The sequence below is a fragment of the Gaeumannomyces tritici genome (assembly GCF_000145635.1).
Source record: "Gaeumannomyces tritici R3-111a-1 unplaced genomic scaffold supercont2.2, whole genome shotgun sequence".
NCBI classification, from domain to species: Eukaryota; Fungi; Ascomycota; class Sordariomycetes; order Magnaporthales; family Magnaporthaceae; genus Gaeumannomyces; species Gaeumannomyces tritici.
The window spans coordinates 3,412,869-3,437,306 of record NW_008804546.1 but is presented as its reverse complement, the minus strand read 5'-3'; the positions used below and the strand labels follow the sequence as shown (position 1 = coordinate 3,437,306).

Here is a 24,438-nt window from a genome sequence, read left to right as displayed (position 1 = left end):
CGATAGGCGCACAGCAGAACTGATTGTGGGCAATCGGGGTTCCAACCAGCGACACCGGAACTGTATATGGTTTATTTCACGACAATGCAGCCTGTAACGCAAACGCCTCAGCGCTGAATCAAACTGCCTGAGAGCAATAGACATGGACGTAACAGCCAAGCGCGAGCATTTCTAGGTTGGGCTAGCTCCTTACCTATTGTGACCTGGATACTAGACTAGCACTCGGGTTGATTCGCATATGATCAGGGATTTTCGGCTTCCGGGAGATCGTGGATTCAGCCGGTTGTTCTCTTCGACACCTCAAGAAGCTTCGAGACGCTGGAGGGATGGTTTGGGGCTCATCACCTGACTCCAGTCGCGACGTCGGCGGTGATTGTAGGTGCCTCTTCTGGACACTGGACCCACCTGGACGTCACAAACGTGGTCCGCTCCAGCCGAGGTGGTTCCCCATCCTGCGGAGCCACACAGTGCATCGGCACTCAGGCTAGCCGCTATCGTCCGTCTCCGCACCCTTGGCTGGCCGGGGACCACGCGCCGGCTCACCCCAACGGGTCGATGACTGATGTTATCGCCGTCGTACGCCACTCTCCGTCCATCCCCGGTCAGCCTCAACAAGTCGGGCCCAAGCTTCCATTTACTTGCATTCCGCCCTTTCGTCTTCCTCTTAACCCGTTTTAATTACGAACCTTCGTCCGGTGCTTCCTCCGCCACCGAACGCGCTTGACTTCCGTTCCCATTCCTCCTCTTCGTCTTGCCCCTTTCCGCCAACCAACCTGTCCAAGCGCTCCGGATCGTGTGCTTGGCTGTCTGAACACAGTAGCAAACATGGGCGTCAGCCACAAGGGTTCCCCCAACAGATGCGCTTCTGCAGGCAGAGTGACCGCCCAGCTTCTGCTCTCCTTCCTCGCCTTCTCCGTCGCCCCGTCCGCCGCCGCCCCCGACCACGACGCTCACAACCAATTTGTCCTGCCGCTACCGCAGACCCCGATCCCGCCATTATCCCCCGAGCCTGCCGCCCCGGCCGACCATACATTCACTCTCCGCCATGTCTTCCACCACGGGACGCATCGGCACCCCAGGCTGCACCGGCGGCAGGATGTCTACCAGAGCGATGCTGGTATCGTCTGGCTCGCCGCCGAGGACGGTCACGCCCCGCATCAGCTTCCTACACTGGCGGCCAAGAGCCGCCCGGGCAAGATCCAGCGGCTGGTGGACCGGCGGCCGAGCGTGGTAGAGCCTATGGTGGCCGAGGCGCGCCAGAGGGGCTCCGTGTCGGTTCTGTCGGCCGATGCCTGGTCGCTCGATGACGTGCCCATGCCTAACATCGCCGACAAGAAAACCATCGTCAATCTGGCTTACATGGCGGCCGACGCCTATGTCGAGAAGCCCGACCTGCCGGACTGGGAGGAAGTCGGCGATCGGTTCAACCGCAGCGCCGACTTTGGCTGGGAGACAGACGGACTACGCGGCCACGTGTTTGCCGACGAGACCAATTCCACCATCGTCATCGGGCTCAAGGGCACATCACTCGCCGTCTTTGATGGGGAGGGCACCACAACCAACGACAAGGAGAACGACAACCTCTTCTTCAGCTGCTGCTGCGCCCAGCAGGGCCAGTGGACCTGGCGGCAGGTCTGCAGCTGTGCGACATCGACTTACTCGTGCAATGTCACATGCGTCTCGCAGTCCCTGCGGGAGGAGAACCGCTACTACATGGCTGCCCGGGAGCTTTACTCCAACGTCACGGAACTGTACCCAGACTCCAACGTGTGGCTCACGGGACATTCCCTGGGCGGTGCCGTCAGCTCGTTTCTCGGCCTGACCTACGGCCTGCCCGTCGTTACCTTCCAGGCTGTCCCTGAGGCTCTGGCTGCTGGTCGGCTAGGGCTCCCGATCCCGCCGGCCTCGGACCCCAACTTCCCGCAGACTCGAGAGTATACGGGAGCGTACCACTTTGGCCATACCGCCGACCCCATATATATGGGGTCGTGCAATGGCGCGACCGCGTCCTGCTCCTACGCTGGCTATGCGCTTGAGACGGCCTGTCATGCGGGGCAGGAGTGTGTTTACGATGTCGTGGCTGACAAGGGCTGGCGTGTCGGTGTCGGCACGCACAAGATCCGGACTGTGATCCACGACGTGCTCCTCAAGTACGATACCGTCCCCAAGTGTGAATCGACACCCGAGTGCCGTGACTGCCTTCTCTGGAAGATGTATGAGAGCAACGGGACCGAAAGCACCACCACATCGAGCTCGACTACGACATCGAAGCCCGTAACTCGCACCGAGACTTGCAAGACGCCTGGTATGTTCCACACTCGAGAGAAATGCTGTTGGCACCCCCGACCATCGACCATAGTGCTCTATATCATTTGGTTGAAGTAAACGATGCCAGACTAACACAGTACACTTTGACATTAGGCTGGTGGGGCTGCCTGGATGAGACTACAACGACGTCAGCCACGACAACTTCAAGCACCACCACGACTACCACGTCAACCTGCAAAACGCCTGGGTGGTTTGGCTGCAAGGACAAGACCACGACAACAACGACGACGACTACTCCGACAGCCACGCCCACAACCACCTGTTTGACTCCGGGGTGGTTCGGATGCAACGACAAGACATCACCAAGCAGCGTGGTGCCATCGGCTACCTCTCACACCATCACGGCACCCCCTATGTTTACGCCAACTGAGAAGCCGAATCCCCCAGAAGATTCGCCAGATAAGCGGAAGGGAAAATGCGTCAGTCGCAACTGGTTTGGCATGTGTAAAGAATGGGACTGCCCTGGTGGTGAGGAGGTAGGCGACCTGTAGCAGGGCGGTTTTGTATCTCTCATTTTTGTTCCTTTCTTGTACTATTGGCTGGCGTTCTTCCTTTCCTTCCTTCTTCACTGTCCGGTTACGACTCAAGTCGGTTACCCAGGACGCATGTAACATTGTGGGAAGCGCATGGGCCAGTTGCCTTATGAGATCAGAATGTTGAAAGCATCACACGAGTTCAGGTGCGGACTTCCAGATAGACGACGGTTTCGCATTGGTCTTCGAGATAGAATTACATGGGAATCATATCTCGCCATTTTAGTTAGCATCCATCAATACATTATGCCCGTCGATAATTCTCTATAGGTGCACACTTGGTGGGCTGCGCGCGCAGTAAATCGTAGCTCAATTTGTGGGCCCAGGCCTAGTGATGTCAGTGCCCCAGCATCCCAGCTCAACGCGGATGCTAGACCGACGCTGACCGAGTGGTGCAGGTGTGAAAAATTAGGTGGCACTCTGGAATGCGAACAACCCAGACTATTACTATTCCAACGCGGTCGTCAAAAAAGAACCCCACCACACGCTACATCCACCATCGCCAAAGGCTCTCTACATTAACGTTTCGAACCGCAAATCGAGCGAGGTGCCGCCGCGCCGCCGGGTCTTGCTCGCGTCAGATATGGCCACCGACCGCGATGAGCCGGCCCAGGCGCCGGTGGCCGCTGCTCTGTCCTCGGACAGCGACAGCAGCGACGGCGAGGGGGACTCGCCGGCCTCGGGAAACAACTCGCAGGTGGAATGGCTGGTCACGGGGCGGTCAAGGCGGTCCACCGCCGGCAACCGCATGAAATCTATGATCGCCCAGGAGGCTGCCGCCGCGGGTCTACGCCGCGGAGCCGACGAGGACTCGGATCTAGAGCTACTTTTCGCCGAAGCCGATGACGACGAGGGATTCACCGACGACGGCGAGCGCGACGACGCGTCCGACGCCCACATGGACTCGAGTTCCGAGGGCGAAGACGATGCCGCTGGCGGGGCCGACGACGAGCTCGAGGGTGAGAAGGAACTCGAGCGCGTTGCCCGCGAGAAGCGCGTGGCTGCCCGCAAGCGAAAAGCGCAGGAGGCCATCCCGGCCAAGTTTCGCAAGCGCGTCCGCATCGACAGCACGCCGTCAACGACACCCGCAAGAGGGTCCGAAACTCCGACGGGGCGGGCGCCCCGGCGGCAGAGACAGGAGCACCAGCCGCGGCCCAAGAAAAAGAGCGAGCGGACGAGCTGGCTCCCCACGGCGGCGGACATGCCGACGCGCGCGTCGGAGCGGTCGACAACGCGCATGAGCAAGGAGCAGCTACACCAGCAGATGGTGGAGCGTGAGGTGCGGCGTAAAAAGCAGCTGGAAATTCAGGAGAAGAAGGCCAAGCGGCTCGAGGCGCTCAAAAAGCCGCCCATGACGCAGGCGGATAGGCTGCGGGAGGCTGCCTTGGTCGAGAAGCGCAACTCCAAGAGCTTAAATCGCTGGGAGGAGGCCGAGAAACAGCGAGAGGAGGAGCGCGAGCGAAAGTTGGCCGCACTCTACAGCCGGACCCTCGAGGGTCCCGTCTTCACCTTTTGGAGCGGTATCATGGAGCTGAGTGAGGGCCAGATGAAGCACGTCGGGCGCATGGTCGCCATGGAGGAGAAGGCGCCAAGAAAGAAGCGGCAATCGGCTGCTGCTGCTGCCGCCGCCACCGCTATCCCGACTGGACCTGAGGCTTCCGCACCGGATGGACCTGGGGAGCCTCTTGGGACTCAAGCGCAGAAGGAAACACTTGCCCCGGCTGAGAACCTGGATCCAGGCGCTGGTCTTGCCGCTCCGGCCTTCCACGAGGCCGTGTTCCGTCCAATTGGTCTGCCCGCAAGCCCGGCAGATGACGCTCCTCAGACAGCTGAGCCAAAGCCGGTCTCCTCAGGCGTACTGGCGCCTCCTGTCAGCGTCGGTGTTCTCGCGCCGCCGCTGGGGGCTTCCCCGGGGCCAATGCAGATGCCAGGGTTTAATACGGCGCCGTTGGGCAACGGGTCGTCCACTGTTCTCGCACTCCCCAACACTTCTCACGGGTCATCTCTCATATCGATACCTCCGATCGACCCGCCACCCGAGACCCCTGTATCCGTGCCGCCGACGGCGATAGGGCCTGCCACCGACACGGTCGAGAAGGTTCCACCTGCGCCTGCGCCGCCTCTCCATCAACCTGCCAAGACCGCAGCGCCGAAACGCGCAAAGCAGGGATCGGCGGCAAAGGCCCCGGCCCCGGCCTCGCAACAGCCAGCACAGGAGGCAGGGCCGGAGCCGCCACTGGAGGGCAAAGTGACCCGTAACTGCATCATACTGCAGAGCTTCGACCAGAAGGCGATTGAGGACAAGACGGTACAGACACAGATACTGTTTGGTCGGAAGATGAACAAGCTCGCAAGTGAGTGATTCCTGTGCCTTTTCCCAGCCCTATCACCGACCGAGATGCACAAATACGAACATAACTGATACCATCTTGCCCCCCACAGAACCTGGTCACGCCCCCCACTGCGTCATCACAGGCCATGTAGCGCGGTATAAGGACCCTAAGACGGGCCTGCCGTTCGCCAACATGAACGCCTGCAAGCAAATCCGGCGGTTGACCCAGGGCGAGTACAAATGGAGTAGTCTCCTTGGCCTCTGGGTAGGCACCGGCGAGGTTGCGGCCAAGGGCGTGCCAAGCCGCTTCTTGCATGGTGGGCCAAAGGAGGAAAGCCCTCCGCCGGAACCGACACCACCGGCTACTATTTCTGGCGGCGGTGCTGTTGCTGCTGCTGCTGTTGCTGCTCCTCTTCATCCGCCTACTATTGGTACTGCTGCTGCTGGTGCTGCTTTGCCATCAACTCCTAACGCGCCCGCGAAAACCCCGCCTGTCGCCGCTGGCCCTGCCACTGCATCACGGCCATTGGCGGCGCCAATCCCGGCAACAATGGCTGCACCACACACAGCAGCCATGAGGCCAGTGGCGCATCCGGGCCCGCCCCCTGCTGCCACCCATCCCCCATTTACGAGCTCAAGTCTTGCGGCACCTGTGGGCAGCAGCCTTGGGCCGGCACGACCAGGCATCACAACGGCCCAAGCTGTCCTGACCCCTGCTGCCAACTCTGCATCCCAGCCGCCCCCACCACCTCCACCTCGGCCACCGTCCCTAGCCCCCGTCATGACTTACGGGGTCACGCAGACATCCACCACTCCGCCAGCAACCAACAGCACGTTTACTCCTGTGCCCGCTGTAACTCCCACAGCGGCGCCTGCTCCCATGGGCTTGGCCCCCGCCCTGGCTCCGCCTTCTTTGAAATCTCCGGCGTCCCATGACGCTCACGCGAGTCTTGCTCCGTCGTCGGCGACGATACCAGCCCTGGGTCCACCATCAGCAGCGGTGTCTGCTGCCACCCCGGCCCCGACGGCTCCGCCTGTCCCCACCACAGCACCCATGATGCTAGTCCCCAAAGAGGAGCCAGGCCAAGACGCGCAGGGAGCCGCCCAACCAACCTCGGACTGAGGGATGCTAGGAAAAGGGGACAGAATCTCCTTTTTTTTTGTACACGTACCTGCATAGCACTATTGAAACAAAATGACACCACGCTGCATGAAGCCAATCAGGCAAATTGCTCCTCCAAAGGGGTTTGTTTGTATGCAAAGTCTCGGAAGTCTGGGTTGCATGCCTCGATATTTTTTCTTTCATTTTTCTTTTTCATCAGAAATGTTGAATTTCCATCAAGATTGGCTTTCTTTGCTTTTCATCATTCTTTTCCCTCTGTCAGAACCCTATTTCTTGCATAAACCCGAGGGCCGATCTCGGCATCCGTCAAAGTTCCCCGGTGCACATGCCGTTATCCCACTCGTCTGTGCAAAAGCGAACATCCGATGGGCTTTTCGTCCGATATGTGTGTGCCCCCAGCAAGTCCCGTCGCCCCCCGTCGGAAGAGCGTCGGCCCTCCACCTTCTTCCACACCCCCTGTCCAGCCCGCTGGGACCTGACCCGTGGAAACCTTTTCTCTGGTCCAGGCATCGAACCGGGCCCGCCGATAAACCCACGAACCATAGAGCGGGTCCCCTTCGGAATGGCGTGTGCGCCCCGATGACGTCGATATGGTTGTCCCCTGGAGAATGCGACGCCATCTTTGAAGGAAGAAAGAAAAAAAAAAAAAAGAAAGAAAAAATCTTCCCGTCGCGTGGTTGACCGACGGATTAATGATTGACATGCGTTGTATTTGCGGGTTGGACTGCCACCCGCGCCCCTCTCTTTCTCCTGCGGTTCGGATGTCACATGAAAGATCCCAATTCTGCTTTTGCATCATCAACCCGATGTGACCTCTTGGCACTACGCCGCATCGGATATGGGACATTGTAGCGTTGCGTCCAAGTTGCTTTTCGGCTCACGGCCATCTCTTTGCTTTTTTTCTTCTTCGCTGAGATTGTCTTTCGCGCACCATGTGGACCATGTTGCCTCACCAATACACACCGCTTTGGCATGAGCGAAACCCAGCAAGTTCGGACGTGCTTCTGTTATCGGACCATTCGGTCCGCAAGAGAGAGCTTCTATCACTGTTTTCATAGTCACCAGATTGACCACCGAAAGACATCAACAGAGTATTGTGCGATGAATGAGTAAATAAATAAATAATAAAAGCCATCCTTGTGATGCCTTGTTGAAGGCCGAGCCGAGGGAACCCGTGACGACATGTGCGTCCAAGAAAGAAGTCTATCCTTGAAACCCATTCCCAATATCCGTTTATATGCTATGCAGGAACTCCGGGTCCCAAACAACCGTGGAAAAAAAAAGTCAGTCAAAATAGCTCATTACATCGCTTTGAGTAAAACAGAGACCGTCTGTGTGTAAACATGTGGTGGACATTTGCCGCCAGAAACGAGCGACATGAAGGGCAAGGTGAATAAAAGTTTAGTTGCCATTGGCCTAGTCGATCCGTAGTAGTATATCAGGCCTTGGTGATGGCCGGGGTCATCCAGCGAAGCTCGTCAGCCAGATCGCTAGTCTCTTCGATGCGGGCAATCGAGATGACCGGCGCCACAGCCTCTTGGTGGGCGGCGGCATCGGTCCTCGTCGTCGTCGTCGTCGTCATCTTGTTCTCGCTCACTGCGGCTTCGGGCAGGGTATAGCACGAAAAGTTGGCCAGAAGGCTGCCAAAGGACGGGCCGAAGCTGGTGTTGATAGCCTGCAGGGGCTTCAGGCCAAACCCATCATCTTCCACATCTACCTCTGCCTCCTCCTCGTCTTCATCGTCGTCATCGGAGAAGTAGAACGAAGGCGCTTGGGAGAGAGTCGACTCTGGCGAGTGGGGAGCGATAAGAGAGTTTGTGGACAGGCGGGACTGCGGGCGGCTGGCATCCAGCGTCGGAAGGCTTGGGGCTGACCGAATCGGGTACGCTGGCGTCTGCGGCCTGGATTTCTTGTCGAGAAGGACAAGGCTAGAGGACGACGAGAACGAGCGTTGCGAGGGCGGCGGCGACAGGACAGTGACAGGTGCACTCTCGGATTGGGCTGAAGTGGCAAAGTTGTCATCGTCGTCGTTCTCCTCGGCGATGTCTTCGGTGGTGGCGACAGCAGGGCGATCGAGGTACCCCTCAACCGCAAACTCGACGGACGGTAGAGGAGTGTCGTCCGAGAGAAACCTGAGTAGCGAGTCGGGCGAAATATCTCTCGAGCGGCTGCTCTGAGCCGAGGGGGAGCGGAACGTGGTCCTCTCGTCCGTCTCTTCCATCAAAACCACGACCGGATGGCTGTCGGGCTCGACATCGTTCCTGGCGCTGTCCTTCTGGTTGTGGCTCGACTTGCTGCGACTGAAGAGGCGACGGGGGGACCACGACCACGAGGGGTTGGGCGACAACGACCGAGTCGATCGCTTGTGTACTAGGCTTCGGACGTGTGAGGTACCTCGGCGGCAGAGAGGCTGCTCTGGATCCGGGGGCGCGGCGCGGGTGGGGATGAATTTATCCTCGGGCTTGACCGTCATGAAGTCGCAGTCGCGGACAGAGCTGAGTGAGGCGCTGCGTTTGCGAGCGGGCATTTCGAAAGGAACGTGGATGGTGTTGACCGGCTGGCCCGGTAGTGACGGGCAGGCTGTGGTGGATGGCAGGGACGGGTCGTGGACCTCAGTTGAGCCGTCTAGCTCGTACTATATAAAAGGAACGGAACCGGTCAGAACCAAAAGTGGGCGGGAGACGAGGAAGTAGAATGGTGGTGGGTGGTGGGTAATGGATTGTGGGTGGCTTACATAGTAATAATAAGTCTCGCCCATCTTGAGACCCCCATTCTCAAAAGAGTGGCATCCCTTCCACTGACCACGGTCTCGCCGAACGTCGCGCTCCATGGTATAAGCTTTGGTAAAGTTGTCCCAGGATCCTCGTAGGTGGACGGTGCGTGTGGATGGGCTGGTCTCACTTTGGTTTTTCACATTGGATGGGTCAGTTGACGGAGCGGACATTACGGATATGTAGCTTGGGGCAAGGCAGGGGATGCATCTCTTGCTGCACTTGCAGAGAGGAGCCATGTCGTTGGGGGACCAGGCTGGGTGACCCCTACTACGACGTGGAGGGAGGCTCGAGCCAAGGCCGATGGAACCACGGCCGGCCATTGTGTCTTGTGTGTCCTGCCCCAGCGACTCAGCCAGCTGACGGAGTAACGCAGCCCGGTCCCCATGCGTAACATGCCAGGCAGAGGCTTCTGGAAAGCCAACAGAAGGCAGGCCCCTGGTACGAGCGACAGGGGTGGGTGGAAATGAACGTCACTGCGCTGCCTGAGGTCTGGGTTGAGGGCCACCAAATTCCAGCACGGCCATTTGCCGGACCAGGGATCTTTTGTTTTCGTGGTGCGAGGCGGTGGGGATCCCCGTCAGCAGCAGGGGCAGGGACGAGTAAGAAGGCTGAGACAGGCGGAGGGAAGAATTGAGACAAAAAAGGGAACAAGAAAAGAAAGTGTAAGCCTCAGGGCAGCTCAGGTCAGAATGCTACATACCTATTGGGGCGTCGAGACAATAAAAACAAGATGATGGCAATGAGTTGGACGAAGAAAGGGAGAGTGTTGATTGGGACAAAAGAAAGGAGACCAAGCTGGAGCGGCAACCCCGACGAGGCTGCAGTGCTGGTCGGTGGGTAATTGCAGTGAATTTGGTTGTGGGGAGGGGCATGAACGAGCTTTCGATGGAGTGTGCCAGCTTGGGTTGTGCTGGCCTGGCTGGAACGAGTTGGGCGAAAATAGCGAGGGCCTGATGAAGGCAACAAAAAAGAGAATAATATGTCGCTTACAGAAAGAAAGTGACGAGAGTCGGGGATTGCATGGCGAGCCTGCGCCTTTACTGCTGCACACCTTTCGAGTGGCGGCAGCAATGAACGGGACGGGAAGGTGCAGTTTGCGGCACTTTATAACTGGTACAAGAAAGCCGTGCAAGCACCCTCTCTCACGTCAAGATCGATCGCCTCGCCCGTCCCAGCCAGACGGATCGCGCTGCAGTTGCGGCGGCAGCACGCCGTTTCGAATAAGCGCGCGCGGCCAACGAAGACGGCCCCCGGATCGAGAGTGTCCCCTCCCTGACAACCAGAGCGTGAGCTGTCTGGTCTAAATTTGCAGGAGGTTGCAATTGGCCAATGGCAGGGTCGCGACGCGGGTGGCAGGCGCAACGTTCGATTTGGGGTCGCGGCCGGGACAAGGGTCCAGCGCTTAGGCGGTGGAGGGCGAGGGTGCAAGTCTGTGTGCGCGGGAGGGTGCTGTGCGGGTGGATGGGTGGGTGTGCCTCCCGTGTCTTGGATAATTTGAATTGGAAGGCAATGCCGGTTTGGGCGCAGCAGGTCGCAGGCGTCTTCCCGAGCGCTCTCGTATTTGCGTGCAAGGGCGGGGCGTCGGCGTGGTCGAATCAACTCAAAGGGGACTTTCGGGGTCTCGTTGGCCGAGGGTTCAACACGGACGGACAGAGGTGAGGGTGGGCGACAAAAGGCTATATGAATTCGAGATGCTGAAACAGGAGAAGCCCCCATCCCATCCAGCTCGAAACGGCCGCCTTTCAGGGCCTGCCGGCTTGCATAAGGATGATGGCTCCTAGTTCCTGTGTTTGCCGTTGTTCCCTGCTCGCACAGCCAGCCCTGCCTTGGAACCCTGCCCCTCCTCCCAGATCAAGACATCGAAGAGCAGAGCCCGACGAGTAGCGTTGCGCCTGTCAGGCCGTCATACTCAGCTTTCCTAGGCCCATGCGGAGTCCGCTCCTGGTGACGCACCACGCAGGCTAGCCGGGCTGGACCACCAGTCAAAACGCTGGTGTCCATATCATGTGCTTGTTGTTGACGGAGCACAGTTTCTGCTGCTGTTGCTGCCACTAGTACAATATCACACAGACCCTTGAGTGCCGACCGATTGGCTGCTCAGTCGAGGCAGAGCTCTCGTTGGATGGCGATTGACTGGCCGACTGGCTGACTGGCTGACTGGCTGGACGGCCCCCAGCTTCGTCTCCACGCTGCCAACGAGGCGAGAATGATCATCGGCAAGGAGTCAACGACCAATGCCGACTCGATGCGCCCGCTGATTGCACACCGTGAAACCCCCTAATCTCAGCAGGATGGGGGAAGGGTGGGCTCACGCGCCAAGGCTTGGGGCCCTGGTCGACGTGGACAAAGTCCCGACAAACGACCTGCATGTGGTCTGAGGCCAGGACACTACCAGGCGCCTTCACAACGCAACACAGGCGGTGAGGCAACAGTCGCGTCCTACAGTTTACTCCCCTAAGGCGCCGCCTCGAGCGAAGTAGAGACGCATCCGCGCAATAACAAAATGAGATGAAACCACGGAAGCAAATAACTCTAGACGACGGCGGGCAGAGCTTGGGCTCCAGCACCGACAGAAACTATTAAAAAATAAATAAATAAAACTACCTCCTGACTTGACTATGTATGTACTGGTTGACCGCATTCGGCCATTCTGCGTCGCCTTGGCTCGAAACCCCAGACTTTCCCACGATTGGCTTCGAGACGATGCCTCTCAGTCCCCCGATCTGCACGGATCCTTGTCTCAGTCCCGGGGTGCCCTCCCATGCAACCGAGCTCGTCGTGCTAAAAACGGAGCAGACGGAGCGAGCAAACAAACCAAGAGGGAATCCAGTCGTTCCGCCCTGCTTTCTGTCATAACATCGATTGTGTGAAGCGCCGAGCCGATCGACCACGCTGCCAAACAAAAGAAGGGACGGCGGCCAGGATGCATTGAGAGTTGTTTTGTCTGCGGTGTCTATCTGCCCCCCGGAGAGAGATGAAAGGTTAGGGGAGGGTGTGCCGGACCGATCACCTCCGCATCTCAGCTAGGACGCTGGACCAAAACGCCGCTAGCAAGATGGATGATGGGATTCGAGTGGGTTGCCTTGGCGTCCGCTATATCCGCTTTGTATTCAACAGTCTCATGCTCCTCGATCCTTGCGCTGACGTATTCACTAGTAGTATTTGAGTATGGGCCGCGACGCCCACCCACTAGCCACTAGAGAGCAACTGACTGCATGCCAAATAGTGGATTTGTCGCTGACATCCATTGGCGGCTGTTGCGTGCATTAGCTTCAAGCGCCGTCTCGGCTCGCACACATGTTGGCTCGGTGACCTTCGGCTCGGGCTTCCTGACACTGTTCCTCAGCTCCTTTCCTGCATGGCCGCATCATCGACGAACCGTTGACGCACTGGCCGGATCCATCTTGTCAACAAGGCCTCCTCGCGCTGGGACTGATTCGACATGTTGCGACCCCCAAACCGTTTGTTGCAGAGTACCAAGTTCCGTGATATCAAATTGGTCCAATCTTGCGGCTCCCTGGCCAGTGACTGGCTCGACTGGACAGGTACCTATCTGTCCCAAACAGAACCATCCCGTAGGGTTGCACTGCATCCTTTTAATGGAGGGCGGGATGCATGCGGCGAGTGAGATTGTGTACCATTGGGGGCGGGACTGTATCCCTGGACCTGCATGTTGGGAAGCGGCACATTCCAGCCCGCCAGCCCGCTCGACGACGTCGGCGGTTCCAATTTAGATATAGAGGGCAAATGAAACCATATTGTTCCTCGACCGGGGCCAACCACAAACAATTTGATATCACAATCCATCCCCTGTTTGGTCTAGGATAAAGGTATATTTCCAAGTTTGAACCTAGGGAGCACAGTCAACAATATGGCATCCTTAATCTCCGCTACGTTTGCTTTTGTGGTCTTTCCGAAGATGGGTAACATCGACACTGGTGGACCGTTACCATTCTTGTCTATCTGTAGAGCTAGTGACTAGGCGGCATGAATGGGACGAGAGATGAAAGGGTTCAAGCAACAGGTGGAAATGAATGTTCTGCCAGGCCTTTTCCTTGCGGTAGGTTGTGAACGAGACAGAACCTCGTTGGTAGGCATACCGCCGCCTGGAAGCTAGATGGAGCTCTCCGAGCCCGGGAGAGCCCGACCGATGATACTAACCACTCCGCCGATGCCGGTCACGCTCACGTGCGGCTCTCATGCTCCGAGCGGATCCATTCCTGCACTGCCTCTTCCTTTACGAGTCACAGGATCCCGGAAGCACAACAATATTTATCCCATTGACCCCGGTATCACGCCAAACTCACCGTTGATATTATAAGAACGTTGCCCGACATCAATCCCGGGCATTATTCAAGGTCCAACCTCAATCTCGAAATGATCAAATCTTGAGATGTGAGAGCCTCTTCCCTTCCCTTGTCCGTATGAAAACACGCACTGCACAAGACACGTACACGCATACACAAACCCCTGACCGTCCGACCGCCCCTATCATGGAACCTCCCAGGCCATGAACGCGTCTCCCATGCCCATGGCTTGCTGTCTTTTCGCAGAGCATCCAAGGCCTAATATAGCCCACCCTCCAGGACTTTCTTGCGGAGGTGATTATTCCTCTCAACCCAGAGGCTGTTCGAAACCAAAACTTAGAGAAAGATGGCAAAATAATACGTTCAAGCGAATGACAAAGAGGGAGCACAAAAAAAGTGGATATGAATTGAGTAAAACCGTAGGCAGAACAAGGGGAAAACAGAAGTGAAGGTAGCCTATTAGTTTAGGGGGGATACATAAAAATCTTGCGATCCACCCAACTTGTATGTTTCTTTTTGTCGTTTGCAGTCTATTCTGATTTGGGTGACGACGATTTGTTGGCCGCACTCTGTCTTATCCTCTCGTACTTCTTGCTGACGTCACCCTCGTATCTTGTGCCGAGCCAGCGGTCCCAGATGGTGAAAAACGGCTGTGAAAAGTTGGTTTTGATGCCCCAACTTTGATGGTGGATGTCGTGGTATGCGGCGTTGTTGCTTGTGATCTTTTGGAGAGGGTCCCAGGGCAGGTTGTAGCCGCAGTGATCGTCGACCGTCTTGACGGTGCTGAAGAGGAAGTACCACATGCCCATCCTTGGTGACATCAGGGAGAGCTTATACGCCAGCCCAGCCCCGGCAGTATCCAGGACGAACCCCTCCACAGGGTGGTTGTAGAGCGCCCCATACGCGTAAGGCACATACAGCCTATGGTGCCGGGCATGCCAGTGTGCTGTAAAGCAAGGTCTGTCAGCAGCCTGATCTCACAAGACGGGCTCGACGGGAAGATGAGGAGATGGAAAAACTTACTATACATCCACTTGTTGACGTGCATGGCACGGTGCCAGAAGTATTGCCAGGTATCGAGGAACGCGACAGCAAACCAGAACTGGAACGCGGGGATCAGGACCCAGTAGATGAGCTTCGCCAGCGCCAGCTCCCACGTCGCAAACGCGGGAACCTGAGGCCCGCCCGAGACGCCGCCGAGCTCCATTGTGAGAGAAGGATAGCGACCGCCGGCAAAGACGCCGGAAAGCAGGGGATGTGTGGAAGCCATGCTCTTCGATATGGCGGCGGCGTTGAGACCGACGAAGCCGAGGATGGTGGGGAATGCGCGCTGCGCCAGGCGGATGCGCGTCGCCCACACCGCCACGTCATAGCTCTCCTTGCCCACGAGCTGGACCTGGTCGGTCATGGAGAGGAAGGCGGCCGTGGCGGTTTGAATCGCCTGCTCGACGAGAACGTCGCGGGCGACCTCGAAGCGTGTCGCATGGTTGCGCTGCGTGATCTCTTCGGGCGTGTGTAACCGGTACTGCGGGAAGAGGTCGTAGACATCGATCATGTGGAAGATGAACGAGAGCACCCAGTAGGCGATATGAGGGAGGACAATGGACAGCCAAAAGTCGGACACGAACGGGAGGAGGTCCGGCAGCGGCGAGACCGTATAGTTGGGGAGCGGGGGAAGGTCCGGCATTGCCGTGGTCGAGTTCGCCATCGTGGCGGTGATGTCGACCATCGGCGGGTGGTCCGGGCAGCGGGAAACCTTGGTGTCACGTCCGAGGAAAGGGTGTAGTGACAAGGGCGACAGAAAAAAGAATTGGATAGAGGCCGTAGAGGCTGAGAGGCACGTAGAATGCTCGAGATGTGGATTGACGGGGTTGTTTTAGCACGATGAAAAGCACAAAAGGAAGAAGGGAAAGGCGGGTTGGTAGTGAAGGTTAAAAGAAAGGTTAGGATAGATCGAGGCCCAGAGTGGTCACGAACTACTGCCAAAAGTTGCCTCCCTCCTATTTCCGGACAGTCAGCATACCAAATTTGGGACGGTCTGAGCACTGGCCTGGGACCACGTCAATTTCGCATGCACAGTATGGCTTGCGAAAATCGTCCGGCACCGGCACTTTTTTGCACCCAAGTCATGCCACCGCAATGAGCTCCGGGGTTCTCGGATTTTAGAGAGGCGAACGGCTTGTTTTTTTTGTTTTTTTTTGAGCAGTGGAATCCAATTGTTGCAATCCATCACCTAATGATTGACTTCAATCATCCGTGCTTGGGTCTCGAAGAGGGTGGCCCGACGTGCCGACGCGTGTCGCGATGGACAAACCATCACCACACCTCGGCCAGGCTCCCCACAATAACTGTGTTGTTGCCGCAGTGTGGGAAGATCGCGCCGCGACCTTGATAACTGTACCTCATATCTCACGCACCCCTCACGCTATCAGATAATCCTACGAGCCCAAGAACTAGCTAGCCTGGAGCAAGCCGTAATTCGGGAACAAGAAACAAAGACAAAAGCCAATCCTTGCTTGAAAGCCGGCTTCTGTGCTGAATGATACCTATGTAGTCACAAAAGTAACTCAACAACTTCCATTGCTCTCCAATGCCCAGTCTGCCCAGACCATCGAGGCGCTCACGATGCAACACCTTGGAATGCATGTGCTAGACGGCTCCCTGCCCAACCGCATAATTCACAGCCTCAGGCAAAAAGCGCCACATCGCCACATCGTCTCCTCCCCGCGCTGCTGCAAGCCATCAGCCGAGCCTGGATAGCCCCGCGTCCAAAGAGATTTCCCCACTTTGTTTTTTTCTTCCTGTAGCGAATGGACTTTTTAACTGCCCCTCCGTCTTCTTTCAGTCGGACGCACCACTGATACAAACCTCGACAGCCTCCCGCCTTGCAAGCCCAGCCAGTTGATCCAGAGACATCTGAGACCGCCCGTCCATTCCCCCATCCAACACCAGCCAAAATGATTATCTACAAGGTATGCGCAGCACACGCTTCCGCGGTCGTAGCACACGCGCCGATCCGTCGTGGCCCAGCAGGCTAACATGCGCCAACCCCGCAATCGCCCGTGTAGGACATCATCTCCGACGACGAGTTGATCTCGGACTCGTTCGACACCAAGCTGGTCGACGACATTGTCTACGAGGCCGACTGTGCCATGATCACGCTGAATGCCGTCCAAGTCGGTCCGTAGTCCCTCCCCCTCGCTCCCCTCCTCGACCCCGCCCGGCGCAACCTCGAACCGTCCAGTCTCGGCCCTCTCTTCCACTCCCCACAGCCTGTACGTGCCAAAGCTGACCGGGATCGCCTCTTCTCGGAATAACAGACACTGGCGCCAACGCCTCCGCTGAGGAGGCCGACGAGGCTCTCGATGACGGCCCGACCAAGGTCAACAACGTCATCCACTCTTTCCGTCTCCAGAGCACCAGCTTCGACAAGAAGTCATATCTGACTTACCTTAAGGGTAAGACGCACCGCGCGCTTGTGCCAACTCACACCTTTCCCCAAACCCTCCTCTGCCGCTGTTGGCGCTGGCTTTTTCTGACGTTCCCCGGATCGAACCACAGGCTACCTTAAGACTGTCAAGGAGAAGCTCAAGGAGCAGGGCAAGTCCGACGACGAGATCAAGGCTTTCGAGACGGGCGCCCAGAAGTGGGTCAAGGAGAAGCTTCTCCCCGGCTTCAAGGACTTCGAGTTCTACACTGGCGAGGGCATGAACCCCGACGCAATGTGAGTTTCCCTAAGCCGTCCATGTCGATTTCCCCTATCTAACCAACTATATTGATAGGGTTGCTCTCCTGAACTACCGGGAGGACGGTGTTACCCCTTACTTTACATTCTGGAAGCACGGCCTGTCAGAGATGAAGGTTTAAACACCTGCATCTTTTACGTACTATCGACAAGAATCGAGATTTTTATTTTTGACGATTTGAGCCGCCGGTCCATATAAAGGTCATCCATCTTTCTTGTAATGCATGCTTGGGCATTTGTCTTGCAAGCTATGAATAGGCCGCGGTCCTAATCCAAAAAAAAGACCAAAAAAAAAAAAAGAAGAAACGAGCACAAGCAGCATGCCCTGGTCCCAATTCAATTTGATTAAGGGTATTGTTCCGGGGTTCTACACCGGTCAAGAAAACCAACTAACCAGGTGGTGTTTCGTTTGTGATACGGCAGTAGGGAATGCCGTTGTAAGTATCTGGATCCGGTCAATGGCATATCGTAGAAAAAATGAACGTCATGCCGTACCCGTATGTATTCACAAAACCGATACAAATCGGCTTGAGACGGGTCTCGTGCGAGGCCATGGATGCCGCTCGGGTACCGGCGCTAAAATATAGGCCTGGTTGCGTGAGGAATTGGTGGCGGCTCGTCGTCGGCCACGGTGGCGCTGGTGGCGCCTCGGTTGATGTCGGGCTTTCTCTTGGGCGGCGGAGGAGGCGGCGGCCTCTTCTTTGCGAGAGCGCCCGCGGCAAGTGCACCTGCAGACGCCAGGCTTCTCAGTCCTGGCTGTGCCTCGCCCTGTTGGGACCCTGCTGGGGTAGAGTTGGCCGTAGTCGGCGACGTCGCGGCGCCCTGATGTTGCTGCGAGTATGCGGCGACCTTGTCGGTGACGCCGTACTTTTGGTTCAGTCCATTCGCGGCTTTCGCGCTGGCGGCGACCTGATCGCCATGGCGCTGCCGAAAGTTGTTCATGGTCGAGGCGGTCGCGCGGGCGTCAGACAGCGAGACGGATTTGGGGTCCTTGTGGAAGTCGGCCGCCGTCTTCAGCGCGGCCTGCTTCTGCGCAAACGTGGTTCCCTCGCTCGGGGGAGGTCGGGGCTGTGTGGGGTTGGCGGGAGATGGAGACGACGATGTGCCCAGTTTCGCAAAGCGAGCCTGCAACCCGCCGAGTTGAGAAGGGCTGGAGGAGGCGGAGGAGTCCTGCGGCGAGGAGGTCCTGGAGCCGGACCCGATACCCAGCCCTGGCACAGAGATGCCAGCAGCGCCGAGCCGGCCAATGGCGCCCTGGTTCAGCACGGATGGACTCTGGCTCAGCGGGATCGGGGGCGGTGCCGAAAGGGTGGATGGGGAAACTCCGGGGGACGAAGCGCCCGAGGCAGGTCGAGGAGGCAATCTCGGCGGCAGCCTTGGTGGCCCGGAGCCTGCCGCGGGCAAGGGCGGTGGACTAATGGACGCCCCGGATCCTCCAGCTGCACCTCCACTGTAGCCACTGCTAGACCTCGCGGGGATCGGGGGCGGCTGGGGCTGGGCTGAGGACGTGGTCGGCCGGGACAGAGGCGGCGGCGGCGGCGGTGCGATGGACCGCTTCGGGGGCGGGGCGAAGGACGAGGGGTCTTTCAGTTGCGAAAGCGGCGTGACATTGTGGGAAGTCGACCGTTGGCTGGAGTCGCCGCCTCTGCTAAACACACCGCTCTGTTGTCGGAGTCAGCTAGAAGGATCTGGCTTGGTGAAATGGTAACTTGTCTTAGGGGCGCGGGATCTATGGGAAACAGAGAGGTGATATCTCGTAGCGAGGAGTGTAAGATGCCTCCAACAAAGACCATGTGCATATGAGGGAACGAACCACTTGTTGCTTCAGGGTCGTGCCCTTGTCGGGATGCCATCCGTTTTTGAAGACATCCTTGATGTCAGACATGGTTGCTCGGTGCGTGTCTGGGTGTGTTTGGCGATAGCGTGTGGCCCCTGGGGCAGTATCAGTCAATACATGTAAGGCCGTATCGTGGTTTTCGTGGAAAGAAGACACCGAGGCGGTATCGAAGGCAGTCCAAGTTCGTGCCGGTCTCCCCCAGTCTCGGGTAGGCCTGAACTTGGACCCAAACCCCCGTTGTGTTGCTTTGGTTTAGGTTGGGGTGTGCGCATGACGCACGATGGTCGGCCGGGAGGCTGTCAAAGGGGTCGTGTGGCGGCAGCTGTGGCTGGACTGGCCGCTCTCTTGGATTGTTCAAGCTTCGGTTGGCGCTACACACAGTGAAGGCGTCGAATGCGGACACTGTCGACAGAGCGTACCTATCGGGCACGGGCGGCCGCTGCCCCACTCGCGGGTGCTCTACCGAGTGGGAGGGCAAGTCGCGCCTCGCGAAACCAATCGAGTGTCGTCACGCGTTTGCGCCGGCTCCAAGCACCGAGCAACCAACCAACTAACTCGGCCCTGTACTGGACTCTGGACACAACGCAAATGTCGGCCTCCATCAGCTCAGAAACTCAGCTCTTGGCCGAGCATTTTGGGTATCCCCCAGTTGTGCGTCATGTCTGCCCGCATCGGACAGCGGAGTGAGAGCGGGGAGGGCTCGGACGCGACGCATCCTAACTAACCACCCAGCGCATGCCCCCCTACAGAGCCTCCTCGATGATATAATCAACAGTATCAACATCCTGGCCGAGCAGGCCCTGAACGGCGTCGAGAAGGCCCTGCTCGGCACCAAGCCCGCCAGCCTGGGCTTCCGCGACCAACAGCCACCACCGCCGGCAAAGTCGAAGCGCGCCCCGCTGCCGCCGCCGCCTGCCGCCACCGCCGAGGAGGCGCACCGGCACGAGATCGAGAATGGCACCCACCAACTCGAGACACTGCTATGCGCCAGCATCGACCGCAACTTTGACATCTTCGAGCTCTATGTCATGCGCAACATCCTCACTGTGCGCCCCGACCATCGCGACTGGATCAGGCTCTCGCATTACGAGGGCCTAGACTTCGCCGCCGCCGCTAGGAGTAGGAAAGGCGCTGTGGGCGGGACTGGTCCGACTAGCGCCGAGGGGGCATCAGCAGTTGCGGATGAGCAGGGAGGGGGCAGCGGGCCGCCACCGGCCGCGGCTGCGGATGAGAACGGCTCATCCGAAGACGTCGTCATGTCCGGTGAGGCCACAGACCACGACACACCCAGTATCGCGTCAGTGGCTCGCCTGCGCCGACGGCTGCAAGCAAGCCAAAAGCTGAACGTGATGCTGCATGCCGAGCGGGCGCGCAACGCGGCGCTGCTGGATGAGCTGCGCACATTCCTGCACGGTAGCGGTGGCGCCGACGGGGGCAGCGCAACAGCAGGAGGTGCGGCGACGGCGGTCAAGAGCGAAGGCGGCGCGGCGGGACAGGACGGGGCAGCTGCCGCGCCCTCGCTCGCCTTCCTCCGCAACAAGGGCGAGCTGACAGTTAGCGACGCCGAGACGCCCTTGACGACCACGACCGCCTTCACCCTCTCGCAACTGCAAGCCCTCCGTGCATTGTCGACGTCGCTGCGCACCATGATGCCCGACCTCGTCCAGCACAAGCAGGGAAGTACAGGAGGTGGCAGCAGCGACGACGCCGCTGCGGCGCGTGCTGCCGGGAGGAGAGCTTGGAGGACGGAGCGGCTAGAGTACGTCGAGGGCGCCGCCCGGAAACACCTCGAAAACGTCCGGGGGCTGCACCTGGGGCCGGGCGGCGAGGTCCGCGACGGCGAGTGGCAGGGCGAGGGCAGGAGTCTCGCCAGGGGTGAGGTCGAGGGCCTCGAAACGGTGGTTGCTGCTATCGGGGGCAACAACGGCCCCACGCAGGCGCAGAAACCGGCAAGAGATGACGACGAAATGGACGAATCCTGAGATCACTTCCCGTCCTTCACCAGTGGTAGGCAGTACCTATTTTGGGAGCGACCGCAGTTTGCGTCTGCCCATCGAGGGGCATCTTGAGGGAGCGAGTCTCGTCTAATTCATGTCGATTCTGGCTAGCTTACATCAAGCTCGTTCGCAAACAAGGGTCTCAAGACAGATCACCGGGGGTCACTGCCATGCAGGCCGCACTCGGTGGCGAATTCAAAGAAGCTGTGATTCATGAACCTCCCTTTCAGTTCCGAGTCTTCCGCAAGAGCCAGGCGCTCACCCTTGACCCGTTTGACCAGGGCGTCTGCCTCTGGCACGCGGCGCTCCCTTACGAGTGCTATCAAAAGTCTCTCAAGGACCGTCAATGTGAAGGATGTCGTGGTGCGCATGTTGGACAGCACACCGAGCGCGCCGTCCACGTCGTCCACGCCCAGGTAGCCGTTCATGACACGCTCCCAGAAGATGTGGTCAATGGCTGGATTGTTGAACAGCCGGTGGTTATCGATCAGCGACCGGACACGGTCTACGTCGGGCGGGTCTCGTGAGAGATAGTGCTGGGCCAAGATGGTGTATGCGAAAGCGTTTGGTTTTTGTGTCAGGGCGAGGATGTGCTTGGCGATATGGCTGACCACCTGATCCGCGTTTCTGCCCCCCGACTTCAGAATTAGAAACAGCAGTTTGTTGTACGCGTATTGGTTCTTGGCTGTGCTGAACTTGTCAATGAGTTTGAAAATTGACTGAACCACTTTCATCTTCTCTTCATCCCCCTCCTTGCCGAAGATAGTGGGGACTAGGGTCTCGAGGACAATGGTGACCGTCACGTCATCTGGCTGTACGCCCTGCTCTCCCATCATTTTTAACACGGCCTCCGCGCCCTCTGGCCCCTCGCGGATCAGCGTCTGCAGCAGCGTGTTGTATGTGGCGACGTTGGGTGTGATGTCGTGTCTTTGCGCCCACACTAGCAGCTTCTTGGCCGCGGCTATACCGTCGAGCCGAAGTAGACCGGCCAGGGCCGCATTGACGGGCTCGATGGACGGCTTGACGGCCATATGTGCCGCGTTGTTCTTGCGGCCGGCCTCGGCGGCCTTCGAGCGCACCGCCATCTCCTCCAGCGCCCGCAGGCCGTCTTCGGGTTTTCCACAGTGGGTCAGGCCGTCGACGCGAGCGGTCCAAGCACGCACATCCAGCTGGTGGCCCGTGGCCACCAGCTTGTTCCACGTGTTCTGCACCCCCCTCAAGTTACGAGCGCGCTTGAAGCCGTCCATCATGGCCGTAAATGCCCTGACGTCGGGTTTGATGCCGATCGATGTCATGGCGTTCCAAACCTGGACAGAGCGTTGCGGGAGGCCTTGGGCAGTGTACATCATGATGAATTGATGGAAGATTGGTGCATTCTCCTTGAGAAATGAACATGCTTCCTTGTTTGGCTGCGCCTTTTCACCCCAGAAATCGTACCAGATGGCCTCGATGGCGGCCACATCCTTCATGCGATGGGCATTCTGTAGCTCACGGTTTATGATCGGCACCGGTTTCCTGTTTGCGCCGGAGAGGTCCACTTTGTTGAACCAGGTGTCCCCCTCAGGTCCGTATCTTGACTTGGGTGTCCCGGTGAGCTGATCGATGACTGTAGGCCATCGCCGGATCAGGTAATCGGCCAACTCGTCAGGGATGTCGGTGAGGTTTTTTAGCATCGCTTTTTCTCCGTCCTTAGATACTAGTCTGGCAGTGACGCGCGCCAATATGCTGCCAATGGGTGCGAGCAGCGGGGTCGCCGCTGCGCGGATGTTGAAGGGGCAAATTGTCATGTCATTGATGACAGTAAATGTGGCTATTAAGAGGGGAATAGCCGGAGCGATTTCTGCGGGAGACAGGACGGGAAAAAGGTCGCTGAGTGCCAAACGTAGCGCTTCCCTGGGCTCGTTGTTCGAAAGGGCTTTATGTGAGAGGGCCGGCACAGCAAACTTGACCTTATCGACATCCCCCAGATGGGGCAGCGGAGCAAGAAGCTCCTCAGGGAGTGAGAATAGCTTCCATGAATCGACCAGAGACTCGAGCGCGAAGTTCCGCCTCCCAAGGGCTAACTCGTAACCCTCGAGCGTGTCGCAGCGATTCGGGTCGATGGAGCATACAAACACGAGCACACCACGGACGGCAATGATCCAGTGTTTCAAGCTCAGCATCTTCAGCTTCCGCGCCACCTGCGTGTATTCGGTGAGTGATGGAAGTTCGCGGTCCGAAGGGTCCTGTGCTACGGCCGTAGAGACCATTTGTAGCAGGTGGTTGATTTGGGCCTTGAAAAGCTCCGGCATGGCACCAGAGTCGCAGAGGCGCGGGTATATGGAGTTCCTGAATTGGCGATATTGGTGGGCGAGGGGGACATCGGGCATGTTGAGGGCATGGCTCATTTCGACCAGTTCGTCAAAGGTTCTTAGGCCGAGATCGGTTGCAACCCCTGACGGCCCGTCGGGTTGGTTACTTTTCCCCCGAACAACGCTCTCGAATATGGCTAAGGAGGCGGTAGACCGGTCGGAGGAAGGTCGGCCTGGGGCCGCTGTTGAGGCACCCGGTAGCGGCAGCGAGCGGCTTGTTCTTGCGCCGTCATTTTTATCTGCGGCCACCGGGGTCGTTGATTCGCCGCTGGCAACTGACGAGATCAAGGCAGTCGCCGCAGTCGCTCTCGCGCGGGGCCAGGGGACGAGCAAAGGCCGTCTCCCAGCGGCGATGGAGCGACAGAGCAGGCACACGGCGCGCGGCTCTCTCATCGCCAGTGCTTTGGTCGCGCAACCATGGGGATCGAGAAAGGGAAGGTGGCGAGGTGGGGTTCTATGATTGACTGGGTGCCTTTCGAAATCTGGGCGCGGTCGCGGTTGGGAGCTTTGGCGTTGAGCAAGAGCCGAAGGAGCAGCAGCGTCGATATCGAACCCGCTCGAAATTTACCAATCCAAACTCGATGCCAATCAATCCCTGCCAATGCCATTCCCATCCACTAAATCTTGTGCGATCAAGCCGAGGGGCAGAAGCTGCTGCCCCGGCCCGACGCATGACTCGGGGAACCCATGCGTGTAAGACATCTCACCGACGCAATGAATCAAGCCCCGGTTGTGCGGTTGGCTACGACCTACGCCATCCTACTCGAAAGTGACAGAAGAGCATTGCTTGCATCCGGCCAGGTTCTGCCTCTAAAACAACGACACTATCGGCTGCAATGCTGTACCATCTATCCGACGGCTATACCTACCTGCCTAATGCTAGGCAAACTAGGCCAGCTTCCATCGCCACAAGATGTTAAAAGAGGTCATGTCTTCTCTCGCCCTCGCCTACTCGCTCGCCTGCCTGGGTGAGCGAGTCGAAAGATGGAGGGCTGTAAATAGGAAAGGATGCAGTCATGATGCATCATGCTATCACGTTGACATGCTGGCATCAATCTAGCACAGTCACGACCAATAATGGACGAGCTGGGTGCAGCCACGCAACAGCAGC

The 24,438-nt window shown here is 58.2% G+C and overlaps 8 protein-coding genes across 8 annotated transcripts; 4 read left to right on the top strand and 4 right to left on the bottom strand.

Annotated features, from left to right (window-relative positions):
• Nucleotides 1-502: 502 nt before the first annotated feature.
• On the top strand, nucleotides 503-3,130 carry GGTG_03721 (hypothetical protein). The gene is made up of 2 exons (XM_009221503.1): nucleotides 503-2,305; nucleotides 2,422-3,130. Exons 1-2 carry the CDS (start codon nucleotides 826-828, stop codon nucleotides 2,817-2,819), a joined length of 1,878 nt encoding a protein of 625 aa, XP_009219767.1. The 5' UTR covers nucleotides 503-825; the 3' UTR covers nucleotides 2,820-3,130.
• A 95-nt stretch (nucleotides 3,131-3,225) lies between these two features.
• GGTG_03720 (hypothetical protein) lies at nucleotides 3,226-7,450 on the top strand. The gene is made up of 2 exons (XM_009221502.1): nucleotides 3,226-5,215; nucleotides 5,304-7,450. The coding sequence occupies exons 1-2, from the start codon at nucleotides 3,445-3,447 to the stop codon at nucleotides 6,314-6,316; spliced, it is 2,784 nt and encodes a 927-aa protein (XP_009219766.1). The 5' UTR covers nucleotides 3,226-3,444; the 3' UTR covers nucleotides 6,317-7,450.
• On the bottom strand, nucleotides 7,279-10,978 carry GGTG_03719 (hypothetical protein). The gene is made up of 3 exons (XM_009221501.1): nucleotides 9,791-10,978; nucleotides 9,051-9,216; nucleotides 7,279-8,951 (listed from the first exon to the last, which is right to left on the bottom strand). The coding sequence occupies exons 2-3, from the start codon at nucleotides 9,144-9,146 to the stop codon at nucleotides 7,755-7,757; spliced, it is 1,293 nt and encodes a 430-aa protein (XP_009219765.1). The 5' UTR covers nucleotides 9,147-9,216; nucleotides 9,791-10,978; the 3' UTR covers nucleotides 7,279-7,754.
• A 2,373-nt stretch (nucleotides 10,979-13,351) lies between these two features.
• Nucleotides 13,352-15,346, bottom strand: GGTG_03718 (hypothetical protein). The gene is made up of 2 exons (XM_009221500.1): nucleotides 14,421-15,346; nucleotides 13,352-14,343 (listed from the first exon to the last, which is right to left on the bottom strand). Exons 1-2 carry the CDS (start codon nucleotides 15,124-15,126, stop codon nucleotides 13,928-13,930), a joined length of 1,122 nt encoding a protein of 373 aa, XP_009219764.1. The 5' UTR covers nucleotides 15,127-15,346; the 3' UTR covers nucleotides 13,352-13,927.
• Nucleotides 15,347-16,158: 812 nt separating this feature from the next.
• Nucleotides 16,159-17,679, top strand: GGTG_03717 (translationally controlled tumor protein). The gene is made up of 5 exons (XM_009221499.1): nucleotides 16,159-16,369; nucleotides 16,466-16,577; nucleotides 16,718-16,855; nucleotides 16,959-17,121; nucleotides 17,180-17,679. Exons 1-5 carry the CDS (start codon nucleotides 16,355-16,357, stop codon nucleotides 17,262-17,264), a joined length of 513 nt encoding a protein of 170 aa, XP_009219763.1. The 5' UTR covers nucleotides 16,159-16,354; the 3' UTR covers nucleotides 17,265-17,679.
• GGTG_03716 (hypothetical protein) lies at nucleotides 17,417-19,250 on the bottom strand. The gene is made up of 2 exons (XM_009221498.1): nucleotides 18,956-19,250; nucleotides 17,417-18,804 (listed from the first exon to the last, which is right to left on the bottom strand). The coding sequence occupies exons 1-2, from the start codon at nucleotides 19,025-19,027 to the stop codon at nucleotides 17,719-17,721; spliced, it is 1,158 nt and encodes a 385-aa protein (XP_009219762.1). The 5' UTR covers nucleotides 19,028-19,250; the 3' UTR covers nucleotides 17,417-17,718.
• A 206-nt stretch (nucleotides 19,251-19,456) lies between these two features.
• GGTG_03715 (Mis12 domain-containing protein) lies at nucleotides 19,457-21,734 on the top strand. The gene is made up of 2 exons (XM_009221497.1): nucleotides 19,457-19,630; nucleotides 19,729-21,734. The coding sequence occupies exons 1-2, from the start codon at nucleotides 19,568-19,570 to the stop codon at nucleotides 20,959-20,961; spliced, it is 1,296 nt and encodes a 431-aa protein (XP_009219761.1). The 5' UTR covers nucleotides 19,457-19,567; the 3' UTR covers nucleotides 20,962-21,734.
• GGTG_03714 (hypothetical protein) lies at nucleotides 20,989-23,928 on the bottom strand. Its single transcript, XM_009221496.1, has one exon. The coding sequence runs from the start codon at nucleotides 23,718-23,720 to the stop codon at nucleotides 21,129-21,131; it is 2,592 nt and encodes an 863-aa protein (XP_009219760.1). The 5' UTR covers nucleotides 23,721-23,928; the 3' UTR covers nucleotides 20,989-21,128.
• Between the last annotated feature and the right edge of the window lie 510 nt (nucleotides 23,929-24,438).